General features: G+C 40.4%; 2 protein-coding genes and 1 pseudogene across 3 annotated transcripts; all 3 read left to right on the top strand.

Annotated features, from left to right (window-relative positions):
* Window positions 1-1,128: 1,128 nt before the first annotated feature.
* On the top strand, window positions 1,129-4,394 carry LOC133884406 (probable sucrose-phosphatase 3). 2 transcript variants are annotated; one of them, XM_062323804.1, is made up of 9 exons: window positions 1,129-1,285; window positions 1,834-1,969; window positions 2,072-2,375; window positions 2,476-2,573; window positions 2,685-2,879; window positions 2,987-3,274; window positions 3,538-3,724; window positions 3,952-3,998; window positions 4,115-4,394. In XM_062323804.1, exons 2-9 carry the CDS (start codon window positions 1,910-1,912, stop codon window positions 4,205-4,207), a joined length of 1,272 nt encoding a protein of 423 aa, XP_062179788.1. In that variant the 5' UTR covers window positions 1,129-1,285; window positions 1,834-1,909; the 3' UTR covers window positions 4,208-4,394. The 2 variants fall into 2 exon arrangements, with proteins under 2 accessions (XP_062179788.1, XP_062179789.1); XM_062323805.1 differs by having other exon boundaries at window positions 1,133-1,285; window positions 1,846-1,969.
* An 86-nt stretch (window positions 4,395-4,480) lies between these two features.
* On the top strand, window positions 4,481-11,151 carry LOC133884405 (probable sucrose-phosphatase 3; annotated as a pseudogene).
* Window positions 11,152-16,710: 5,559 nt separating this feature from the next.
* On the top strand, window positions 16,711-20,631 carry LOC133885410 (CRM-domain containing factor CFM9, mitochondrial-like). The gene is made up of 4 exons (XM_062325120.1): window positions 16,711-16,946; window positions 17,044-17,305; window positions 18,228-18,629; window positions 18,888-20,631. The coding sequence occupies exons 1-4, from the start codon at window positions 16,894-16,896 to the stop codon at window positions 20,124-20,126; spliced, it is 1,956 nt and encodes a 651-aa protein (XP_062181104.1). The 5' UTR covers window positions 16,711-16,893; the 3' UTR covers window positions 20,127-20,631.
* Window positions 20,632-22,040: the final 1,409 nt, after the last annotated feature.

Raw genomic sequence — 22,040 nt, forward strand, 5'->3', positions numbered from 1 at the left:
AGTTGACACAGAAAAAATCGCAGCGTAAAACAGCACAAGCGCCGTCAGAATTGAGTTCTCTAAATTGCTCACTCCATACCTGAAAAGATTAGCATGGTGCCCACCCAATTGTTGCAACGATCGCTGTCAGTGACAAAAGAATGCAAGTCAAATAGTAGTACCATGACTCCATGACATCTAAACGCGAGCTGATTTATGGAAGTGGCATGGAAACTTCATAGTCTGTCTTTTTTCTCCATGCATGATGGTGACTTGTGAGCCACCGATTTATCCGACTTATTAACAGATCAATTGATAATAAATATCACCAATTTTTGTGAGCTGAGCTCTGGCCTCCAGTGAGCTGAAGTGCTCTTGTTTCTTTTTAAAAAAATACGCAAGGGGATCCAGACAACCAGTCGATGGATGCTTCAACGTACTGCACCCGTGACACGTCAAGTTGGTGAACTTTTCTGATAAACATGTTCGATCACTATTTTTGACAACTACATTTTAGTAAAAATTAATAAAAATTAGATGATATTAAAATATTTTTTTATAAATTTACTACTATCATTTTTATATATTAAATTCTAATAGTTTTAAATATATTAGTGTTTTTAAAATTTAACTACACACTCTAGAATGACATCTATTTAAGAATGGATGTAGTAATAGCCAGCAACATTAATTGGTAAAAAAGAAAATCAGAACTAAGGCAAAAAGGGGTAAAGTTTTATGCGCAAATTGTTTATATTCTGCACTAGGATGGTACCTCTGTGTAGCAACAAGAAAATTCCACTAAAGAGATGCAGCCGTATGGTTTACTAAGATCATTTATTTATGTTGAAATTTATATTAAAGTAATAGATAAAAAAATTATAAAGTAAACGAGAAATCAACAGATATATAAGTACCATGTAGCAGAAATAGATAGTCGAGATTTATCGTGCAAGGGCATGTGAAATTACGGTTCTAAGTATCAGCAGCTATCATTTATTTGTGTTAAATTTATATTAAAAAGATAAATAAAAAAATTATAAAATAAATAAGAAAATTAACAGATATAATGGTGAAGAAATAGATAACATAGATTTACCGTGCGGGTGCAAGAGCTCGTGGAATTGCAGTTCTAGCATCAGCATCAGCATCAGCATCAGCATCAGCAGGAGCACCAGCCAGCAGTATAAGCATTTGTTCTTCCTAGCCCACTTGACCACTTGCCTCCCTCCCTCCTTGTCCAGGGGGCGCACCGAACCTTCTCCCCCAGGCCGACTCAACCGCCGCCGTCCGCCATCCCACCCAGGTGACACCCCGCCCCTTTCCCCTCGTCACCGTGTATCTGCGTGGATGTGGCTGCTGTTTCTTGTTATCTTGATCCAACCAATGCATTGCGCAATCTTGCCTGCCCCCGTGGATCTGGTCCGTAGGGCTGCACAAATCTGGTTGCCCACAGCATGGTCCTGACGACTGCGTTACTCTGCACATAACACAGTTTGCCTAATTGGTGCGAGTTTTGTTAAGTGCCGATCTCAATTCGTAGTTGTATGTGTATTTCACTTGAGATAAAAGTAGACTGGTAGAATTTCCTAGCTAACATACTCACCGGTGCTTTAGTGCTTATCTCCTTTGCTTCCTTATTATTATCTTGTGTGGATGGCTGGCTGTCAATAACTATCGTTGGTACAGTTACTTCTGAGGAGTATATTAAGGTGGGGTAGATGCTACCTGTAGATGCAGTCATCCTTTACTTTTTTTTCTTATTAACTAAGAAGACTCTATCACTAGTTGACCAAATAGCAGTTGAAGAATAAGGAGCACATTGTTGTATTGTATTTTGCCGTGTTAATTCAGGAAAGTGCACAGGCAGAAGCACAACCCCTGGTTTGAGCAATCTGCCCGGAGCTTCTTCTTCAGCTGAGTTTCCTGAATGGATAGGCTCGACGGTTCTGCCCGCCTTATGATCGTTTCGGATCTTGACCAGACCATGGTGCGTATTTCAGTAAAAACCTTGGATTATCCAGAAAGAGGAGCTTAGCCATACTATTCTATTGTGTTGCTGATAAATGCTCAATTTTTTATCTACTTGCAGATCGATCACCATGATCCGGAGAACCTGTCCTTGCTTAGGTTCGAGGCGCTCTGGGTGGCTGAGTTCTCCCAAGATTCTCTTCTGGTCTTCTCGACTGGAAGATCTCCGATCAGTTACAAGGGTTTGCGGAGAGATAAGCCTTTGATCACTCCGGACATCACTATTTTGTCTGTGGGAACTGTTATAGCTTATGGTGAAGAGATGATACGTGATGTTGACTGGGAGCAATATCTGAACAACAATTGGGATAGGAATATTGTTGTTGAGGAGACAAATAAGTTCCCTCAGCTAAAACCTCAGGCAAGTTCAACGAGTTGCAGGATTTCTTTTCCCTGGTTACTTTCCTTTTTGAGGCTGAACTTAGAGCGGTGTATGCTAATTTTCCTTTTCTTGGATGCAGCCAGAGAGGAATCAGGGGCCCCATAAGGTAAGCTTTTTTGTTGACAAGCAGGGTGCTCAGGAAGTAATGGATTCTCTCCCTCAGAAGCTGGAGAAACGTGGGGTAAGGCATGGCAGGCCTTGCCGACTTTTCTTTCTGTTTTTTCTCATTAATATTGATGCATTGCTGAGTGGCGTCTTGTTTTGAATTTTCTGCTTCCTTTACTATGATCAGCTAGATGTGAAAATTATCCACAGTAGCGGTGAGGCCCTCGATGTATTACCACAAGGTGCAGGAAAAGGGCAGGCTCTTTTGTACTTGCTGAAGAAGTTCAATTCACACGGGAAACCACCGAGCAACACTCTTGCTTGTGGTGACTCTGGAAACGATGCAGAATTATTCAGTGTCCCATCTGTCCATGGCGTCATGGTCAGTGCTTTTATTCACAAGGAGTTTCTTGAAACTGTCCATTAAAGTTGATCGGTGACAATTGTTACTTTGATAAGCTTACTACAGAGATTTGAAACCATGTTCAGGTCAGCAATGCCCAAGAGGAGCTGCTTCAATGGTATGAAGAAAATGCAAAGGATAATCCTAAGATAATTCATGCAACTGAGAGATGTGCTGCCGGTATCATGCAAGCTATTGGACACTTCAAACTGGGACCTAATATTTCTGCAAGAGATCTCGAGTTCCCTTATCGGAAGGTAGACACCATCAAGCCTGCAGATGTGGTGGTGAATTTCTATGTTCTCTATGAGAAGTGGCGGAGGGGTGAGGTTCCAAAGTCTTCATCAATTGTGCAGTACTTGAAAAGCATTACTGTAAGTACTTCCCTTGTTCAATTCGCAGAGTAACCTGGCTTAAGTTCGCTCATATCCATTAGCTTTCTATCTGTGATCTCTTTCATGGAGTGGACATTGCAAAAAGTAACTATACATTTCACAGCTGCATCTGTTGTATAATTTCTCAGAAGTAATTCCAAATAAAGTAGTACTACTAGTCTTTTGTCTGACAGAAATACACATTCTGCTGTTTCATACTGTTTCTTTGAGCTTCCTTTGAAACGATCTGTTTTCTTTGTTAGCATTTGAATGGAACAATTATTCATCCTTCTGGATTGGAGCGTCCTCTGCATGCATCCATTCATGCGCTGAGTTCATGCTATGGTGACAAACAAGGCAGGAGGTTCCGGGCATGGGTGGACAGACTAGTTACATCACCGATTGGTACAAGTAGCTGGTTGGTGAGGTTTGATAATTGGGAAATGGAAGGTCTGCCCTCAGACCTCTTCACTGATAAATTAATTGTGGTCATTAGTCCATGCCAGTAGTTGTCACTTTGTTCATATAGTTTCATGGGCATTTTTCATTGTATCATGCCTTATCTGTTCTGTTTTTCTTCTTGCATTACCATTTCTATAACCTTGTGCGCTTTTCTGTTTTATCTTTTCCTTTTTGATGCACTCGAGCTTCAGTGTTAATGTTCTTGCTATTCTCAGGTGATGCACGGTATTGCTGCCGAACAACTCTTCTGCTGAATATGAAGGTAAATTTTCCTCAAAAATTCAAGAATTCTGTCGTGTCCTGCAGTTTCCTGCACCTGCGTTCATATGAGTTAAATTATAGTATACTTTAATTATTATTATCTGGTTCAACTCACAGCCTGAGACTCCAGAGGGCTTGGAGCTGACACACATCCACAAGACCTGGCTTGATGGACACTCTGCAGGGAGTGAGCACACATTCATCTTATAGATCATTTGTAATGTGCACATAGGCATACAATTTTTTGCTTCAGGAGTCCAGATAGAATAAGAATGTACTCCCAGAGAGGGCTTGACGCTCTTGGTAATTCCATGTACAAAAAAAATGTTCTATGATTCTATCTCATGAAGTTCATGAGATCCATAAATTAACAGAAGCTCTTGCCTCTTGTCTCAAATTTGTTTGTGGATTTTCACATGATTCGGTAATGTTTTTTTTTTTTTTGATCGGGGAAAAACAGTAGGCGAGACCCCCACTGCGAAAAGATTATTATATAAAAATAAAAGAACTATACAAAAGGAGAACCAAACTAAACTACACTAAATAGGAGCTAGCATGCCCAGAACAAGAGGGCCAAGAAACAAAAGAAGACACCACTAAGGAAGAGAAAGAAATTAGTCAAGGAACAAAAGTCTATGGTCTTCCTTTAGTCTATAAGATTGAAGCAAAATATCTTCCTTAAAATTCTTCTTCCAAAGAGCAAAGCTCAACTGGGTCTGATCAAAGATGAAGGCATTTCTCTGCTTCCAAATATTTCAAATTCCAATAATGAAGATTTCCATGAAAAAAGAAGAGGTGAAGGCATTTTTCGCTTGGATCATCATATCAAAGAAAGGCTTGGAGAAATCCCAATGAATGCCAATGAAATGCCAACACCTCAAGCTGAAGCTACATTGAAAAAAGAGATGAAAAGCTGTTTCTTCAATTTGAAGTCTGCAAAGAACACAATTGTAATTATCATTTTCCACTTTGAAGTTTTTCCTTTTCAGAATGTTCCTCGTGTTGAGTCTATCCATCAGAAGGAGCCAAGAAAAAACTCTGAGTTTGTTACTGCATTTAGAGTCCCAGATCCATTTGAAAGGTTGGGAAGGGGAAATGTGTCTATAAGGCAAATTATAACATTTCTTGGAAGAATACATCTGGGAACCCCATAAATAGTGTCAGGTATCCTTGACATTTTCATGTATGTGGAAGTCCTAAATGAGTTCTTGCAGATTAGAAAATTCATCATAGGCTTGAGCAGAAATAGGAGTGTGGAACTGCCTTTCTATACTATTATTCATCAGGAAATTAGCCACTGAGATGTTTTTGTTTTTTTGCAAAGGAGAGAAGTCTTGGGAATTTATCTTGCAACAGTTGATTATTCCAAATGTCAGACCAGAATAGCACTGTGTTTCCACATCCTAAAGAGCAAGTAGCAATTCCTCAGAACAAAACATGACGCCTTAGGATATTCTTCCACCAAAAGGAGCCTTTTTCACTAGAGGCATGAGGTACTTGGCCATTCTTGCAATAAGAACTCCAAATCAGCTTCACCCATGACAAGTCTTTTTGATTATAGAATTTATCCAGATGTTTGAGCAGAAGAGCACTATTCTGACTTCTAAGATTGACCACACCTAGACCTCCTTTGGATTTAGGTTTGCATACTTTTTTTCAAGCTACTAGAGGGTTGCTTTTTGCATTAATATCAGACTTTCTCCATAAACAATATCTCCTTGCTCTATCAATGTAATCAATTACTGCAGCAGGAATTTCCAGAGTACACTTTCTCCATAAACAGTATCTCCTTGCTCTATCAATGTAATCAATTACTGCATCAGGAATTTCCAGAGTACACATTGTATAAGTTGGTAGAGAAGAGATGACTGAATTGATTAGTTGCAGTCTACTAGCATGAGAAAGGAGGGAGGATGTAGAATTAAGTCTTCTTTCAGTCTGACTCATAAGAGGAGTGAAATGATCCACTCTAGGTTTGGTAATTCCAAGCGGCAGGCCGAGATAAGTAAAGGGGAGGGTACCCAATTTGCAACCAAAGATAGCCGCCATACATTCAGCCTTCTCCTGACTGAGATTCAGAGGGATGAGACCGCACTTTGAATAGTTGACTTTTAACCCTGTAGATTGAGAAAAGGATTCCAGAATTCCCTTAAGACAAAAGAGCTCCATTTGGGAAGCTTTCAAGAAAAGAATTGTATCATCTGCATATTGAATAATGGGGAAATCATTTGTATCCACAGCAGGAATTGGTAGGCTAAAGAGACCCTTCTCATGAGCTTTATTAACAATACATTGAAGCAAATTAGCAGCTAAAACAAACAAAAGAGGTGAGAGAGGATCACCCTATCTTACACCCCTTTTACATTGAAAGAATTTACCAGGAACACTGTTCAGAAGAATGGCTGAAGAACCAGATTCAAGAATTCTTTGAGTCCAATCCAACCATTTATCATCGAAGCCAAGTTGATGAAGCACTTTCAGAATTGTGCTATGTTCAATGGTGTCAAAGGCCTTTTCAAAGTCTAATTTGAGAACCACTATTTCTCTCTTTGAGTGTTGACACTGGTAGATGTACTCAAAAGCCCAAGCCAAACAATCCTGAATTGTTCTATTTTTTATAAAACCATATTGGTTATGATGAATGATTAGAATAATCACTGACTGAACTCTATTGGCCATAAGTTTAGTGAGCAGTTTCAGAACACAGTTCATTAAGGAAATGGGCCTGAAGTCATTAATCCCAATTGGATTGTTATTCTTTGGAATGAGCGTGATGAAGGAGCTATTGATGGCTGTCAGACTGAGATTACCATTGAAGAAATCCTGGCAAAGACTATAGAAATCTTCTTTGATGATGTTTCAACAGCTCTTAAGGAAAAGACCATTGAATCCGTCTGGCCCAGGAGACTTATCATTGGGCATTTGGTGAATAACGCTATCAATTTCACTCCTGTTGAAGGGTGCAGAAAGATGATCTAAGTTTACATGGGTATTCAGAAGATCATCCAGATTATAGTGCATCTGAGGATTGGAGGAGGTTCCCATTCTAGATTTATAGGCTTCAAATAGAATTACAGCTTTTTCCAAGTGATCAGTCACCAATCTTCCATCTTAGGCTTCCAAACTTGTGATTGTATTAAATCTGAATCTTTCTGTAGCAGCAGCATGAAAAAAAAAAGTACTTTCATCCCCAAATTTGGTCCATCTGACAGTATATCTTTTCTTCCAATACTCTTTCTTATATTGAAGTAATCTTATGATATGTTTTTTGAGAATCACTATGAAGTTTTTTTCTTGAGTAATGTGACCTGTTGCCTCTCAGTTGCTGAGTCCTTAAAGCACAATTAGTTACGATAACTGCACTACACAAACAGAACAAATGCAAAGCTTGTGTACAAATTGGTCCAACACTGCCTTGGGAGTACAATGTGTGACATAAGTTCTCCTTTGCTAGTATGATAACAGAGCATGTAGCATCAGAGGCAGCATTTGTTCATCGCCCCATGGCACACTTGGCCAGTTGGCCAGCTCCTTCCTTGTGCAGACTCCAGGGGCGCGCAGATCCTTGCTTCCCCAGCTGGAGCACCCTCCGTCTCCGCGGCGCCATCTGCCACCCCCTAGGTGATGTCATGCATGTGTGAGATGTGTCTGCTGCTGCTGCTTCCTTTCTTTTGGTTCTTGGTATCCTGATCCATGTGCCCAACCAACCTCATTGTGCAATCTTGTCTGCGCCTGGGATGATTGCATTACTCTACCTGTGTGATACCAATCTTGTTTGCTAAGGGTATTAGAGTCAAGGGTATAGTCATCTTTTCCTATTTATAAGGTTTTTCTCGTGCACTTTATATATCGGCCCATTGGGGCTGTTCAATACAACTAAACAGACATTCACTCACTTCTCCACCTAAGTTGACTTTGTCAGATTCAGGCCTTCGTCAACCATCCTTTTCTTCTTTTCTTCCCTTTTAATATAAAATGAGACATAATCACTTGTTGACCAAGAGCAGGTGAAGAATAAGGAGCACATTGCTGCGGTTTGCTGTTTTCATTCAGGAAAGTGAACAGGCAGAAACAATAGTGTTTCTAGCAATCTTTGCAGAAGCTTCTTTCTTCTTCTTCTCCAGCTGTGTGACCTGATGGATAAGCTCGACAGTTCGGCCCGCCTTATGATTGTTTCAGATCTTGATCAAACCATGGTGCATATTTCATTTAAATATTTGATTTATGAGCTATCCACGTTCAGAGGAGTTGACCCATACCCTTCATCCATGTAAATGCTCAATCCTTTGGATTATTTACTTGCAGATTGATCATAATGATCTGGAGGACTTGTCCTTGCTTAGGTTCGAGGCGCTCTGGGAGGCCGAGTTCTCCCAAGATTCTCTTCTGGTCTTTTCAACTGGGAGATCGCCGATCTCCTACAAGAATTTGAGGAAAGAGAAGCCTCTTGTCACTCCGGACATCACTATCATGTTTGTGGGAACTGTGATAGCTTATGGTGAAGACATGATTTGCGACGTTGGCTGGGAAGAATATCTGAACAACTGGGACAGAGATATCGTTGTTGAGGAGACAGCAAAGTTCCCTCAGTTAAAGCCTCAGGCATGTCCAACGAGTTGCATGATTATGCTAGTTTTCCATTTTGGGGGCCTGAACTAAGAGCTGTGTGTGCTACTTCTCTTTGTATGGATGCAGCCAGAGAATGATCAGGGTCCCCATAAGGTTGGTTTTTTGTTGACAAGCAGGGTGCTCAGGAAGTAATATACTCTCCCCCTCTCAAGTTAGAGAAATGTGGGGTAAGATGAGGCAAACCTTATTGACCTCTCTTTCTGCCTTTTTTTGGACACAATTCCTTTTCTTAATGCTAAAGCATCGGTCAGTGCGTATTGTTTTGAATTTTCTACTTCTTTTTCTGCGATCAGGTACATGTAAAAATAATATTCAGCTATGGTGAGATTCTTGATGTATTACCGCAAGGTGCAGGAAAAGGGCAGGCTCTTCTATATTTGCTGAAGAAGTTTGATTCACTGGGGAAAGCACCTAACAATACTCTTGTTTGTGTGACTCTGGAAATGATACAGAATTATTCTATGTCCCATCTGTCCACGGTGTCATGGTCAGTAACTCAGTGCGCAGGAGTTGCTCCTTGAAACTCTCTGCTAAAATTCATTGGCGACAATGTTGCAAGAACATCAATGACAATGATTGTTATTCCCATAACCCATAATCTTACTACAGATTTTGCAACCATGTTCAGGTCAGCAATGCCCAAGATGAGCTGCTTCAGTGGTATGAGGAAATTGCAATGGATAATCCTAAGATAATTCATGCAACTGAGAGATGTGCTGCCGGTATTATGCAAGCTATTGGACACTTCAAACTAGGACCAAATGTTTCTGCAAGGGATCTTGAATTCCCTATTGGAAGGTAGACAGCATCAAGCCTGCTGATGTGGTGGTGAAGTTCAATGTTCTATACGAGAAGTGGCTGAGGGGAGAGGTTCGAAAATCTTCATCAGTTATTCAGTATTTGAAAAGCATTACTGTAAGTAGTTTTCTTGTTGAATTCTTATAGTAATCTGGTTTATGTTTGTTAATATCCTTTTTGTTCCAACGGTTCTAGTTAGGTTTGCAAAAACTAACTATAAATCTATAATTAAAAAATGTCTGCATTGGATGTATAATTTCTCAGAATAAATCTAGATCAATTATACTACTAGTCTGTTGTCTGAGAAAATATACAATTTGCAGCCTCATACGTTTCTTTGAGCTTCGTTTAAACTGATGTTTTTTTTATTTGTTAGCATTTGAATGGAATGATTATTCATCCTTCTGGAATGGAGCGTTTACTTCATGCATCCCTTGGTGCGCTGAGTTCATGCTACGGCGACAAACAAGGCAAGAAGTTCCGGGCATGGGTGGACAGACTTGTTACATCACAGATTGGTACAAGTAACTGGATGGTGAGGTTTGATCACTGGGAAATGGAAGGTCTGTCCTCAAAACCCTTCACATTATGAACTAATTGCATCGATTCTTCCATGCAAAAATTGATCATTTGTTCAGATAGCTGCATGACATCTTCTTTCGCTGTATCATGCCAAGACTCTCTTCTCTCCTCGCCTTGCCATGTTGATAGTCCTTGGCTGCTCTGCAGTCTGCACTGTACTTTTCCATTTTACTTACTCGAGCTTTAATGGTCTTGCTATTCTCAGATGATATGCGGCATTGCTGCCGCACAAATCTTCTACTGAAGATCAAGGTAAGCTCTCCCTTCTTTGTTCATATGAATTCACATAGCGTATGCTTAACTGTTCTTACCCGCTTGAACTCACAGCCTGAGAGTCCGGAGGGCTTGGAGCTGATACACATCCACAGGACCTGGCTTGAAGGACACTCCGCACTGAGTGAGCACGCGGTCATCTTATAGATCATTTAACACTTGCAACGTGCGCACGGACATCACATCTATTATCTTCAGTAGTCAAGATAGAATAAATATTTTTCTTGGAGATAGGTTTGATGCTATTGTTAATTCCATCGACAAAGAAAAATGTTATATGGTTCTCTCTCATGCATTTCATGATATCGGTAAATAAATTAACTGAATGATCTCTCTGTATTACAATACTTTGACTAAAGATCATTTCTCGATGTACTTGGTGCTCCTGAACTGATGCAAGTAGCATAGGCTTGAGTTTCCATATCATTTGATTTCTTACTGAAGAAAGTTCAGATGATACTGCCCTCGTTGGTGTTTCTCTGAGTTTCAGGGGACCTGGTTTTCCTCTTCGCTACCATCCAAATAGAACTATAAATCCCTTCTACATGCATCCATTGATGCATTGGGTTCATGCTAAGAAATAAGCAAGGCTAAATGTTCTGAGTTTGGGTTGCTTGATGTTATGAATATGAATAGCACTTGTATTGAATAGTAGCCCTATAGGAGCAATATATAGAGAGTACATGAGAGCGAATATGAAAATGATTCTACTAAGAATATGTAAATGATTCTACACTCCTAACACTTGTTACAGCAAAGGTTGGTCCAGACAGCTTGCCGGTGAAGTTTGCTAAAAGTGGGGAATGAAAGGTTGGTTACTTAGCTATCTAACACGACGAAATCGATTTCTTTCCTTAAGGCAGTTTTGCAGCGGATGATCTGGTTGTAATAGGGGGGGGGGGGATCTTGCTTTTCACTCTTCAAGATTTATGTCTAAAACATCTGTACTTGATTTCATTTCTGTTTGAAACGAATGTATTTGATATCAGATATGTGCGTGGAAAAGCTAGCCAATGAACTCATACACACCACACATGGAATTTGAATTTCTGCTCGAAACATGCACGGTATCATGATCGACATTGCAGATATACAAATCTCCAAGCTGCTACATGCACATGATGCATGAAATTTACTCGGTTCATTGTGCTACACATGATCGATTGACCTGACCATTCACTGAATTTGACAAAGTTTGGGCATCTCACAGCGCCATCAGCTCAGCATGAATCATGGTTTAATTGGATCCTTGATGAACTCATGACCATATATACAATTTGCAGACCAATAGTGTGAGAGCAGCCGACGTCAGATTCTCGCCGCCGCGCCATGGCAAGAGACGATCGAGCTCCAGCAACCTAAAACTGCCAAGCCTCAATTAATGCTGAGTCCATGGTGGCAGGTAATCTAGTAGCCATGGGCAATGCACGCCTCCCAAAAGAGCCTGTTGCTCTCGGCTGCATGGCCGCTGCCGACCACTGCCCCGCCCTCCGTCGCCACCACCGGCGCGCAACCACTGATGCCCTCGTCCGCCGCATCCTCGACTACCATCGAGTGCCGCCGCCACGAGGGCACGGCCATCTTGCTATCGACGTCACTCTCCACGATCACGTCGTCTTCGTCACCGTCGACGTCGTTGGCGCTAGCATAGCCGCTGCCGTCGCCGCCACCGCCGCCGCCGCTGCAGGACTCGGCGTCGTCGTCTTCCGCCGACAAGCGGTCGGCGCTTAGGACCGACACGGCGACGTCGGACTCGGAGTCACCGGTGGCTTCTTGTGGCAAGGCGGCGGCATCGACCGGCGTCGGCTCAGGAATGGGCTCCGGGTTGTGCTTGTGCATGGGTTGGTGTGTGCAGTCCATGGAGGAATGTCAGCAGAGGTGACCTGCAAAACGTCTGGCTACGCACAGAATTTAAAGGAGGGTGCATCCCGAGATGTTTTTCATCTTTTCCTCAAAAGTTTAAGCTTTTGGAATTTGAACATATATGTCGACTGACGTGTACCGCTTAATATAATTGTGTAAGAAAAACATGTAGAATGCAAGAGTTTCTAAAGCAATGACGGATCTAGAACGATAAATAGATGAGCTCGTCTTTTTCTCCTCGCCTAAGAGAGGAGCTCGGGGGCTACCGGGTGGATTCACCGCTGTTCAAGAGGTAGTCACAAACTTATTGGCAAAAAATAAAAAAAGAATTTCTTATCAAATGTTTAATATATATGTCGGGCTATGGATATGGATAATATATATGAATAAAATGTGACGTGTCAGAGAACTTTTTGCAAATGTTTGCTAAGGAGAAAAAAGTACTAAAAGTGGGCTGCTCAATTTGTACACTACTCAATTCTTTCTTATCAAAGACCATCTAGAGGGATACTTGTGCAGCACTGCTTTTGCTTCTTTATCACGTGATGATCCATACCTAGGTGCCTTTTGACTTCCGTCTCAATTTGGCCTATGCATGGTTTCGTCAACTCATTTTCTCTCTGCCTTTTTGACGTCTAATACTCCGTCTGGTTATAAATACTTAATATTTTAAATAAGATGTGATCAAACTTTTAAACTTTGATTATTAATAGCTTTTAAAATACTTAGTTTGTAAATATTAGAACTATATACGTAGGTTTACCTCGAAAAATACTTTCATGTCTCATAAATTTATTAGATTTATAAATATATTGTTATAGAAATACTATTCAATGATATATATTGAAAACTATATCTTATCTATAACGTAAAGTATTTTGACCGGAGGAAGTAATTTCTAGGACACATTAGATTTGCATTTGGGCAATTGCGTGCGTGCATGGTGGCATCTAGAAGGCGTACAAGTACAACGCAAGGGAAGGCGTTCTAGAAGCCTCGCTCAGAGTTGCGGCATTCGATGGATGGGTCGGTCTCATGATCCGAACAGCTGCGCTCGATGGAAACGTGGGGCCGAAAAATCTCTCGTCTTCCTCCTCCTGCTTTCCGCCCACCTTCTCACGAGACCGCTCCAGTTGAGGAAGGTGAGAGAGACCTGCATGCCCCGTTCATAGTAGTTGAAATATTATTAGCCTTTTCTTTTCACAAATTGAATACTTCTTGAAAATTAATATATTGTTTCTCTAACCTGCCCTTCGAGCATACCGTCAGTGTTAAATTTTTGAACACCCGTGTTTAATTTTTTTTTTTTTTTGCCGAGTCGAATTTTGAGTTATATTTAGCATGTCTAAACTTTCTTTACTGAATCGGACATCTAAATTTATATCGAATTCTAAATTTTCGACATCCGTATCGGTGCCGAGGTAATACTGCATACCGTTGCTAGTCGACATGTGCACAATTTTGTAAACAGTTACAGATAACACAATTCAGAGTCCGGCAATAACGTTTTGCAAGGAGCAACGCCTCTTCATGTCGTTTTCGTAGTGGGTCCGGCTTGTTTGTGTAATAATTTGCTACTCGCACACAATTCTTTTCCCTTTATTTTCACGCTTAGCATTAATATTGGCTACTTAGATTACCTAGTGATTAAGCATTCAGCTCAAAATTCATACATCCAATCTTAGTAAATTGATATTTAGTTTTGTAATTTTCAGACTTTTAGCTCGAATTTAATCTTACAATTCATGACCTGAGGACTTTTATCTTATAGTTTTCAACTTTTAACTCTTATCTAGAAGTTTGACTTGTAAATTTGTAACTCAAAATTTCCTAATCTTAACTCCGTTGCTAAAACTTGTAACACATGAATTTAAATTTTTAATTGTTAATGAATGTTCGCGGTACAAGAATAGAAATGCTGTTAAGATCTTAATGGTTAGTGATAAGAAAGCATAAAATGTAGTTAGTATTATTTAGTGTTATTGTCAAAAAGAAGACAAGTAAGAAATAATAATAATAATAAATTAGAAAATATAATAATGTGGCATGCCGATATCGTGTCCATTTACAGTGAGTCCAAACTGAGATGTGAGAAAATAAAAAGAAAGCACTTGCCCCTTGCCTCATCGAGTGAGGAGAGAAATAGGGACATAAAGGGGAAGAGTGATACCACAATAAGAAGTGGAAAGATTGTGTCAGGTAGTTTTTTTTTTTATAAAACTCATTTATATTATATAAGTGAAAGCAAGAGTACACATATTTGGGAGTTCCTTCCCAAATTACATAGTTGTAGCTTCCTAAAACCATCTTCAACTATATTCCCTTTATTTAGTTCCTTTTATGATTCCTCTCCTGGTTCTCATTTTCTTTATTTTCTCTCATCTCTAACAACTTCTCTTTGAAAGGATTCGTGAAGGGAAAGGAGATATAATCTCATCCTAGAGGGAATGGCCTTGAGAATTACTTCATAACGGGAACCGTGAAGAAAAATCGTAAAAGCTAAATAGAACGAGAATCCCTTCGCGAAGAGATTCTTGTCCACGAAAATAATCCCTTTACTTTCTCTAAGTGAGAGCCAAAGACATGATGGCTCATGGTAGATGCTCCTAGGGCTACCCATGGCACCCCTGCTCGATGAAGCAACGGGTAGACGAATGGAAGGACGAACTCCAAGATGAAAGCATACAAAAGTGACAGATGAAGTCGTTGGGGACCTGCGGCTATGTCGCGATGACCACATCCAACAAGGGCATCTTCTGTGCTCGTCGATTGACCTACCGGCGGTCCCTTCGGCTGCTTCCTTGGACTTGGTACTTGAGGTTTAGTGTTGAGCCGTAGATTTGTATTGGGCATCACTGGACTCAAACATTTTCAAACATGCGAGTCTTCATTAAATATGAGGAACACTGACAGCGGTCCTGCAGACGGAGGCCACTTCTGCAATTACATGATTTCAAAGTTGTGGTCACGAACTAGGCTACCTTGCCGCAACACACAACTGCAATGTTGAGTTGATTCGATAGCATGTTCCCTCGTTTCCCATCCTTGCTCATAGATCGTGGGGACTCTGGAACAGGGCAAGAAAGTGATGGCGTGGACGTCATTGTTCCATATTTGCAACACGATGAGGGAAACCCTGCAGATCTAGAGTGAAGAGCAGAGGACGAAGTGGTTGGCTCAGGTGGGATTGTGTGGGGTTTGGTGTCGGTTGAAGGAAGCAGAAACTGATGGATGAGGGCGGTGGCAGCCGATCGGCTGCAGTGTGATAGGGGATGTATGACGGAGATGATGGGGCTGCTGGAGTACTCACCAGGTTAATGATGACGGGGGCATCGACAAGCATGATGATGATGAGATCGCCATCGAGCTCACCAATCGCGGGGCCAGTAACGAGAGCGATACAGACGAGGCCGATGGTGAGCTCAATGATGATGAGGCCGTGGACAAGCACGGCGACAACGGCGAGGAAGAGGACTGAGGGGAGGCGCCAGAGTTATCGTGCCTTCGACTTTATTCCCACCCAAAGGGCGATTTCTTCATACAGGAACTCGATTTACCTAATACTACTAATATGTAATAGATCTATCTAGGAGGAGGCTTGGTCCCCGCTCCTCCTCGCTACCGACGAGGTCGTCAGAGAGAGAGGAGGAGGGGATCGACTGGTGGCGACGAGAGACCCTAGGAGCAGCACAAGCTTCAGTATTGTGGGGTCGGGTTGTAAATCTGAACAAACTATGATAGCAGGTAGAGTTGGCAATGAGTGACTACAAAATAGTGATTTCACCCATAATTTACAATGCTATCTAGGCTCATGATGAGTAGGGTATATCTTTAACGCTAGTAACTCAAACTATCTCCGTTGGTATCTCGATAGCTCTAATTTACCGTTGGTCATAACTAAGTAACGCTATTTGCATTGGAGATGAGCCTCTTTTCAAAGGAGCTACAGAATATAGCTTTACTAATATTGCGTTCCTATTCTATCAGCTACATTTGCAGCAAGCCTATCCAAAATCGTCGAAGTAGTGCAAAATTTCCCTCTTTTCTCCTCAATTTTTTTATACATATTCCACCTAGGACAATATGTATAGGAATTGCATTGTAGGAACTAAGCAATAGCTCAACAATAGTCATTTGCTAAAAACCTAATGGTCATAATTTCTACTCCCGGGTCGAACAAAGATTGTCCTATTATTCCCATAGGATAGGTTTTGACATCCTAGGTACGAAGATATATGTAGATATCGATGCGCTAAGTGATCAAAATATATGCCTACATTTCATAAAATTTAGTTGCATGCTCCACTTGAACGTGTGCAAATAGACGCATATTGATAAATTAAGTGTGATTTTGATCACACTTTCATATGTGTGATCTATTTCTTTCTATATTATAATATTTTAATAGTGCGAATTTGTAAAGCTTTGCCATGCTTTATTCATTGGATCGAGCAACATGATCAAGATATTCTCCAATGTTTTCCAGTAGTACGTATTTGCTCAATTGCACTGCTAGACCGTCGATCTGCCAGACTGCATTTGCAGTCATCCTGTTGACCTCAGCCGTCAGATCGGACGGCTCACGTCCAACACCTCGCATCCGACGGCAGACCGAGCCCCTCCATGCACCCGCGCACAACCCACCGCCAGGTTTATCGCCCGCGCCGCGCCGCCTCCTAAACCCGCCTCGCCTCGGCCGCGCCGCCTTCCAGAAGCTTCCAGAACCGTCGGCGAGGCGGAGCCGGCCGAGCATGTGGTCTCTGCGGAACCTTCTCCGAGCAGCATCGCCGTCGCTCCGTCGCAGGTGCGCCCCGTCCCGTCCCCTCGACCCGGAGCAGTAGCGCCAGCTCTTCCCCTTTCTTCTGGATCTCTGACATGTGTGTGTTTCTGCGGTGGGTTAGCTCCGGGAGCTTAGCTGCGAGTGGTGAGGCGACGGTCACAGCTTCGGACTCGGCTTCGGCGTACAGGGGGTTGCTGGCGGCGGGCGCGGGCGACGGGTGGCGCCGGGCGATGTCGACGACCAAGGGGAGGAGCATGCGGAGCAAGGTGGAGAAGCGGATGGTGAGGGAGACCGGCCGCACGCAGCGGGAGCTCCGCCGCGCCGTCAAGCTCAGGAAGAAGCTCATGACGGATGACGAGAAGCTCATCTATAACCTGCGAAGGGTAAGGAGGCGCCAAATTTCCCCCTTTTTTTCCTCCCTCCTGCATGTTGGCGGTGGTGCCATACAAATGCTCTGAACTGCAGTGGTGGTGCTTGCTGAATCTCGTAGTAATCCGCTTTCAATTAAGGTTACCGCGTCACATCAAGTACCATCTGTGTTCGGCATACTAATGTTTATGATGCCTTCTTCATGCCAAAGCAATGTGATTCTTTTTTCCCAGCGTGGGCAAGATATTTTGAATTGCTGTGGTTTTATGTTAAAAGTTTTGCTCACTATATGATTTATGGAGGGATATGGAATGTGTTGTGTAATGTTAAAGAAAAGTATTCACATCGAGGTATTGGTACAGGTATTTGTGCATCCCAGAAAATAGTGAAGATGGTTAGATTATTTCGGATTTTGCTCGGTTGAACTGAAGGCATCAAATAGCTTCCTTATGAGTTAGGAATGTCATACTGACTTATGTGCCTGTCAATTGCATGTTTTGATCTAGATTCTAGACAACCACACCTTTTATATGCAAGCATAAGCATCATACGATTCACATGGTTTGTAAGGGTTTGCAAGGTTTTACAAGTTCAAAAACTATGTGGTAACATTCGTTGTGAATATATTATGGTATATTTGAAGCACTTTGGATCATTTCTGATGGTCTGAATGAATAAAGGTGATTGATAATGAATACAATGCTTGCATTCTTTTTAAGCTTGAAGACAGTGTCCCTAAAATAAGAAAACCTATGGCTTCTTGTTTAGTGGTTGCATATTTAATATTCAGTTGCTGAATTTAAACACCAATTGAAAAAATATACTTTCCAGATCTATCATGGAGATCTAACTAAGTACAGCATCTATTGCCTTTTCCTGTTTCCTTTTAGTAGCAAAGTCATTGGCTTATCATATTCTCCATTTCCTTTTATCCAGGCCAAGAAAAAGGTTGCTTTGCTTCTACAGAAGCTCAAGAAGTATGAACTACCAGAATTACCAGCTCCTCGTCACGATCCTGAGCTGTTAACCGCTGAGCAACTACAAGCTTACAAGAAGATCGGATTCAGAAATAGAAACTATGTGCCTGTTGGAGTTCGTGGAGTCTTTGGAGGTGTTGTTCAAAACATGCATATGCATTGGAAATTCCATGAGACTGTGCAAGTTTGTTGTGACAACTTTCCAAAGGAAAAAATTAAGGAAATGTCAGCAATGCTGACAAAATTGAGTGGTGGAATAGTGATCAACATTCATAATACCAAAACAATTATCATGTTCCGAGGAAGAAACTACCGTCAACCGAAGAACCTCATACCTTTCAACACACTAACCAAAAGGAAGGTCAGTCCCTTGCAATTGATATGTCCATGGTTCTTCTCAGTTAGCATTTTCTTGCTACTTCCAGTCCTCTTTCCTCACGCCTTGGATTATGCATGCTATCTGTATGGCAATTGCCAATTCCTATTGAGTGTGCTGGGTTTTTTTTTTCAAATTGATTATGTCCATCTTTAAAAGACTTCTAATTACCGAATAATTTTAGTCATATTGTTGCTTCTTTGCTATGGCTAATGGGGCTTGATACAATTATCCTTATTGCAGGCTTTATTCAAGGCTAGATTTGAGCAGGCACTTGAATCACAGAAATTAAACATCAAGAAAATAGAGACACAACTCCGTCGTAAGGGTATCAATCCAGAGGACCCAGTTGCTATGGCCAGCATCCAACGTGTTGCCTCTACATTCTTCCGAGCGATAGATGAACAGCAAGGTACTCCCTATGTTTTCCGTGGGGATACACAACCTGCTGCTGGGACTACTGAAATAAAAGAGCCACGTGATCATCCATCTGAAGATAGCGACCAGGAGGAGCTTGATTGCTTCATTGCAGATATAGAAAGTGCGGCAGAGAAGCAATGGGAAGAAGAAGAGGCGGCAGAGAAAGAAGAATCTTCAAGAATGCGGTATTGGGACAGAGAAGAGGTGGGTGAGCGCAGGGGTTTCGGTAGAAGCTATGAAAACTCAGATGCTGAGGATAGAGGACAGGGAAGATACAGGAGGGATAATAACAACAAAGGGACATCAGATGTGAGGAGGTGGGAAGATGATCGCGAGATCGAGGCATCAGGTGAAGAATGGGCCTCTGGTGACGACAGCGATAATGTTCTGGACTTTGATAATGATATAGATGCTCCCGATGAGCATCCTCGACGATTTGAAAGCAAGAGGAATGAGAAGAGCAGGTCCAGTTGCAGGAATAATTTTATTCCTAAGGGAGAGGTGGGTGAGCGGAGGGGTTTCAGTAGAAGCTATGACAACTCAGATGTTGAGGATAGAGGCCATGGAAGATATAGGAGAGATAACAAGAACAAAAGGATGCCAGATGCGAGGAGGTGGGATGATGATAATGAGATCGAGGCATCAGGTGAAGAATGGACCTCTGGTGACACCAGGGATAATGTTCTCAGGTTTGACAATGATATAGATGCTCCTGATGAGCATCCTCAATGTTTCGAAAGCACGAGGAATGAGAAGAGCAGATCCAGTCACAGGCAGAATTCTATTCCTGGGGAACTCAGAAGTTCCAATAGGATTACACCGAACTCAGCTGCTGCTTCTGATAGCAGTATATTCAGGGACAGTAATGATGATGAGGTAGACACTGACGACGATGAATTGTGGGGATCCGATTATAAGGGGGAAGAAACAAACTCGAGATCCCCTAAGGCGAATTTCTCAAGTCACCACAGCAGTAGCGAGGACAGTGATGACAACTGGAAACACGGTGACAGGACTGGTAAAATGAAGAAAAATACCGATGAAAGTTGGGACAGTGACTGAAAACTTGAAAGAATAATGTTAATATGTGATGGACGAAGGTCAGCACCAAAGACTTGTCAAACTAGGTTCTTTCATGGCTGGTACTGCTTATGTTTTCGCCCAATGGAGAACTCAGGAACTAGAAGAATTAGCATGGTTTTCATGATAGCAACTATTTGAACTTTTATTGCAAGCTTCAGATAATGCTTAAGTTCCAGACAGTACCGTGGGTCCAGTTTGCAAATAGACATCAGGCCAGAATGCTGAAAGGTTGATTGAGCTGGATTGGGGGCACGTTGTTAACTGTGTCATAGCCTCCTAGGCACATCATCAAGGCGTTCTACCGCTTGGCATAATAAGGGACAAGTTGTCCGGTGTTTCGTGCCAGAGCTCAGCTTCTAGCTTCACATTAGATTTTACGTTTGTAGATTAAGATTAAGTGGTTTAAGTCTTTATTTTCATTTTCGGTGTCCTCATAGCTCTAGCTTCACGAATTCCTTTGAAAAACATTTTTTTTTAGGATTTTGGATTTTTTTGGGAAAACATACCACTTGAATAATCTTATACTCATATATATATATACACTTCTGTGAGTATGTACTCTCACATACATATCTTATTATATAGGAAGTATTTTATGTGATAAATGATGTTTGTATAGTTTTTTAGGTGGTTTGCATATATTTTTTTAGTGTATTATATTTTATTTACAAATACAAATGTATTATCAAAATCTAATAAAATTGATGGAGTTTTTTTTTTCTATTTTTTTATGTAGTTCACATTAAAGTATATTAGAATGAGTATATAAGTATACTTATAGTGACAAAGAAGTATATACAGTTTATTTATGTGATATATTATAGTAGGAGTATATACTTCTGAGAGTACAAAATAATTTCTCTATATATATACTGTATATCTATTATATGCTTAGATGCACTGTAGTTTATTATTGTGCCAACCTTCAGTTACTACAAGATCAGTTACTACAAATATATATAGTTGTAACTCCTACTTTCTCTAGTCGTAATTATTTATATTTTTTGTCATGTGATTGTAACTTGTTTATCTCTGTGCGCCATACCCCCAGTTAAGATCTCAAAAATAATATAGTTGTGATCCACAAGATAGGTTAGTTATGATCCATAGGATAATTACGATCATATAAAAAAAAATACATAATTATGACTAAGGTATTGAGTTACGATCATATATATTTATAGTAACTGAAATATCTTGTGGATTACAACTATATTATTTTTTGAATCGTAATTGGAGGGTAGCGCAACAGTAAATATATATATATATATATATATATATTATTACATATCCCTTTTAAGGAATGTTCAGAAAAAATACATATATCTTAAAAAGTAGTATATATATTTCAGAATATATATTTCACTTATAAAAAAAAATATATACATCTTAAAAAATAGTATATACATTACATAAAGGTATATGCTATTTCAGTTATATTTCTGCGTGTGTATATATATATATATACATATATATGTATATATACATATATACATATATATATATATATATATACATATATATATATATTATTACATACCCTTTTAATGAATGTTCAGAAAAAATATGTATATCTTAAAAAGTAGTATATACATTTCAGAATATATATATACTTATAAAAATATATATATACATCTAAAAAAATAGTATATACGTATCAGGAAGATATATGCTATTTCAGTTTTATATATATATATATATATATATATATATATAATATTTGGTACTCTCATGAGTATATACTTTCATATACATATCTTATTACATATGGAATACCTCATATGATAAATGATATGTACATAGAGTATGTGAGTATATAAAATTATCCAAATGATATGTATAGTTTTTTAGTTGATTTGTATATATTTTTTTAATATATTATATTTTATGTAC

The sequence above is a fragment of the Phragmites australis genome, chromosome 11 (genome assembly GCF_958298935.1).
Source record: "Phragmites australis chromosome 11, lpPhrAust1.1, whole genome shotgun sequence".
Lineage (NCBI taxonomy): Eukaryota > Viridiplantae > Streptophyta > Magnoliopsida > Poales > Poaceae > Phragmites > Phragmites australis.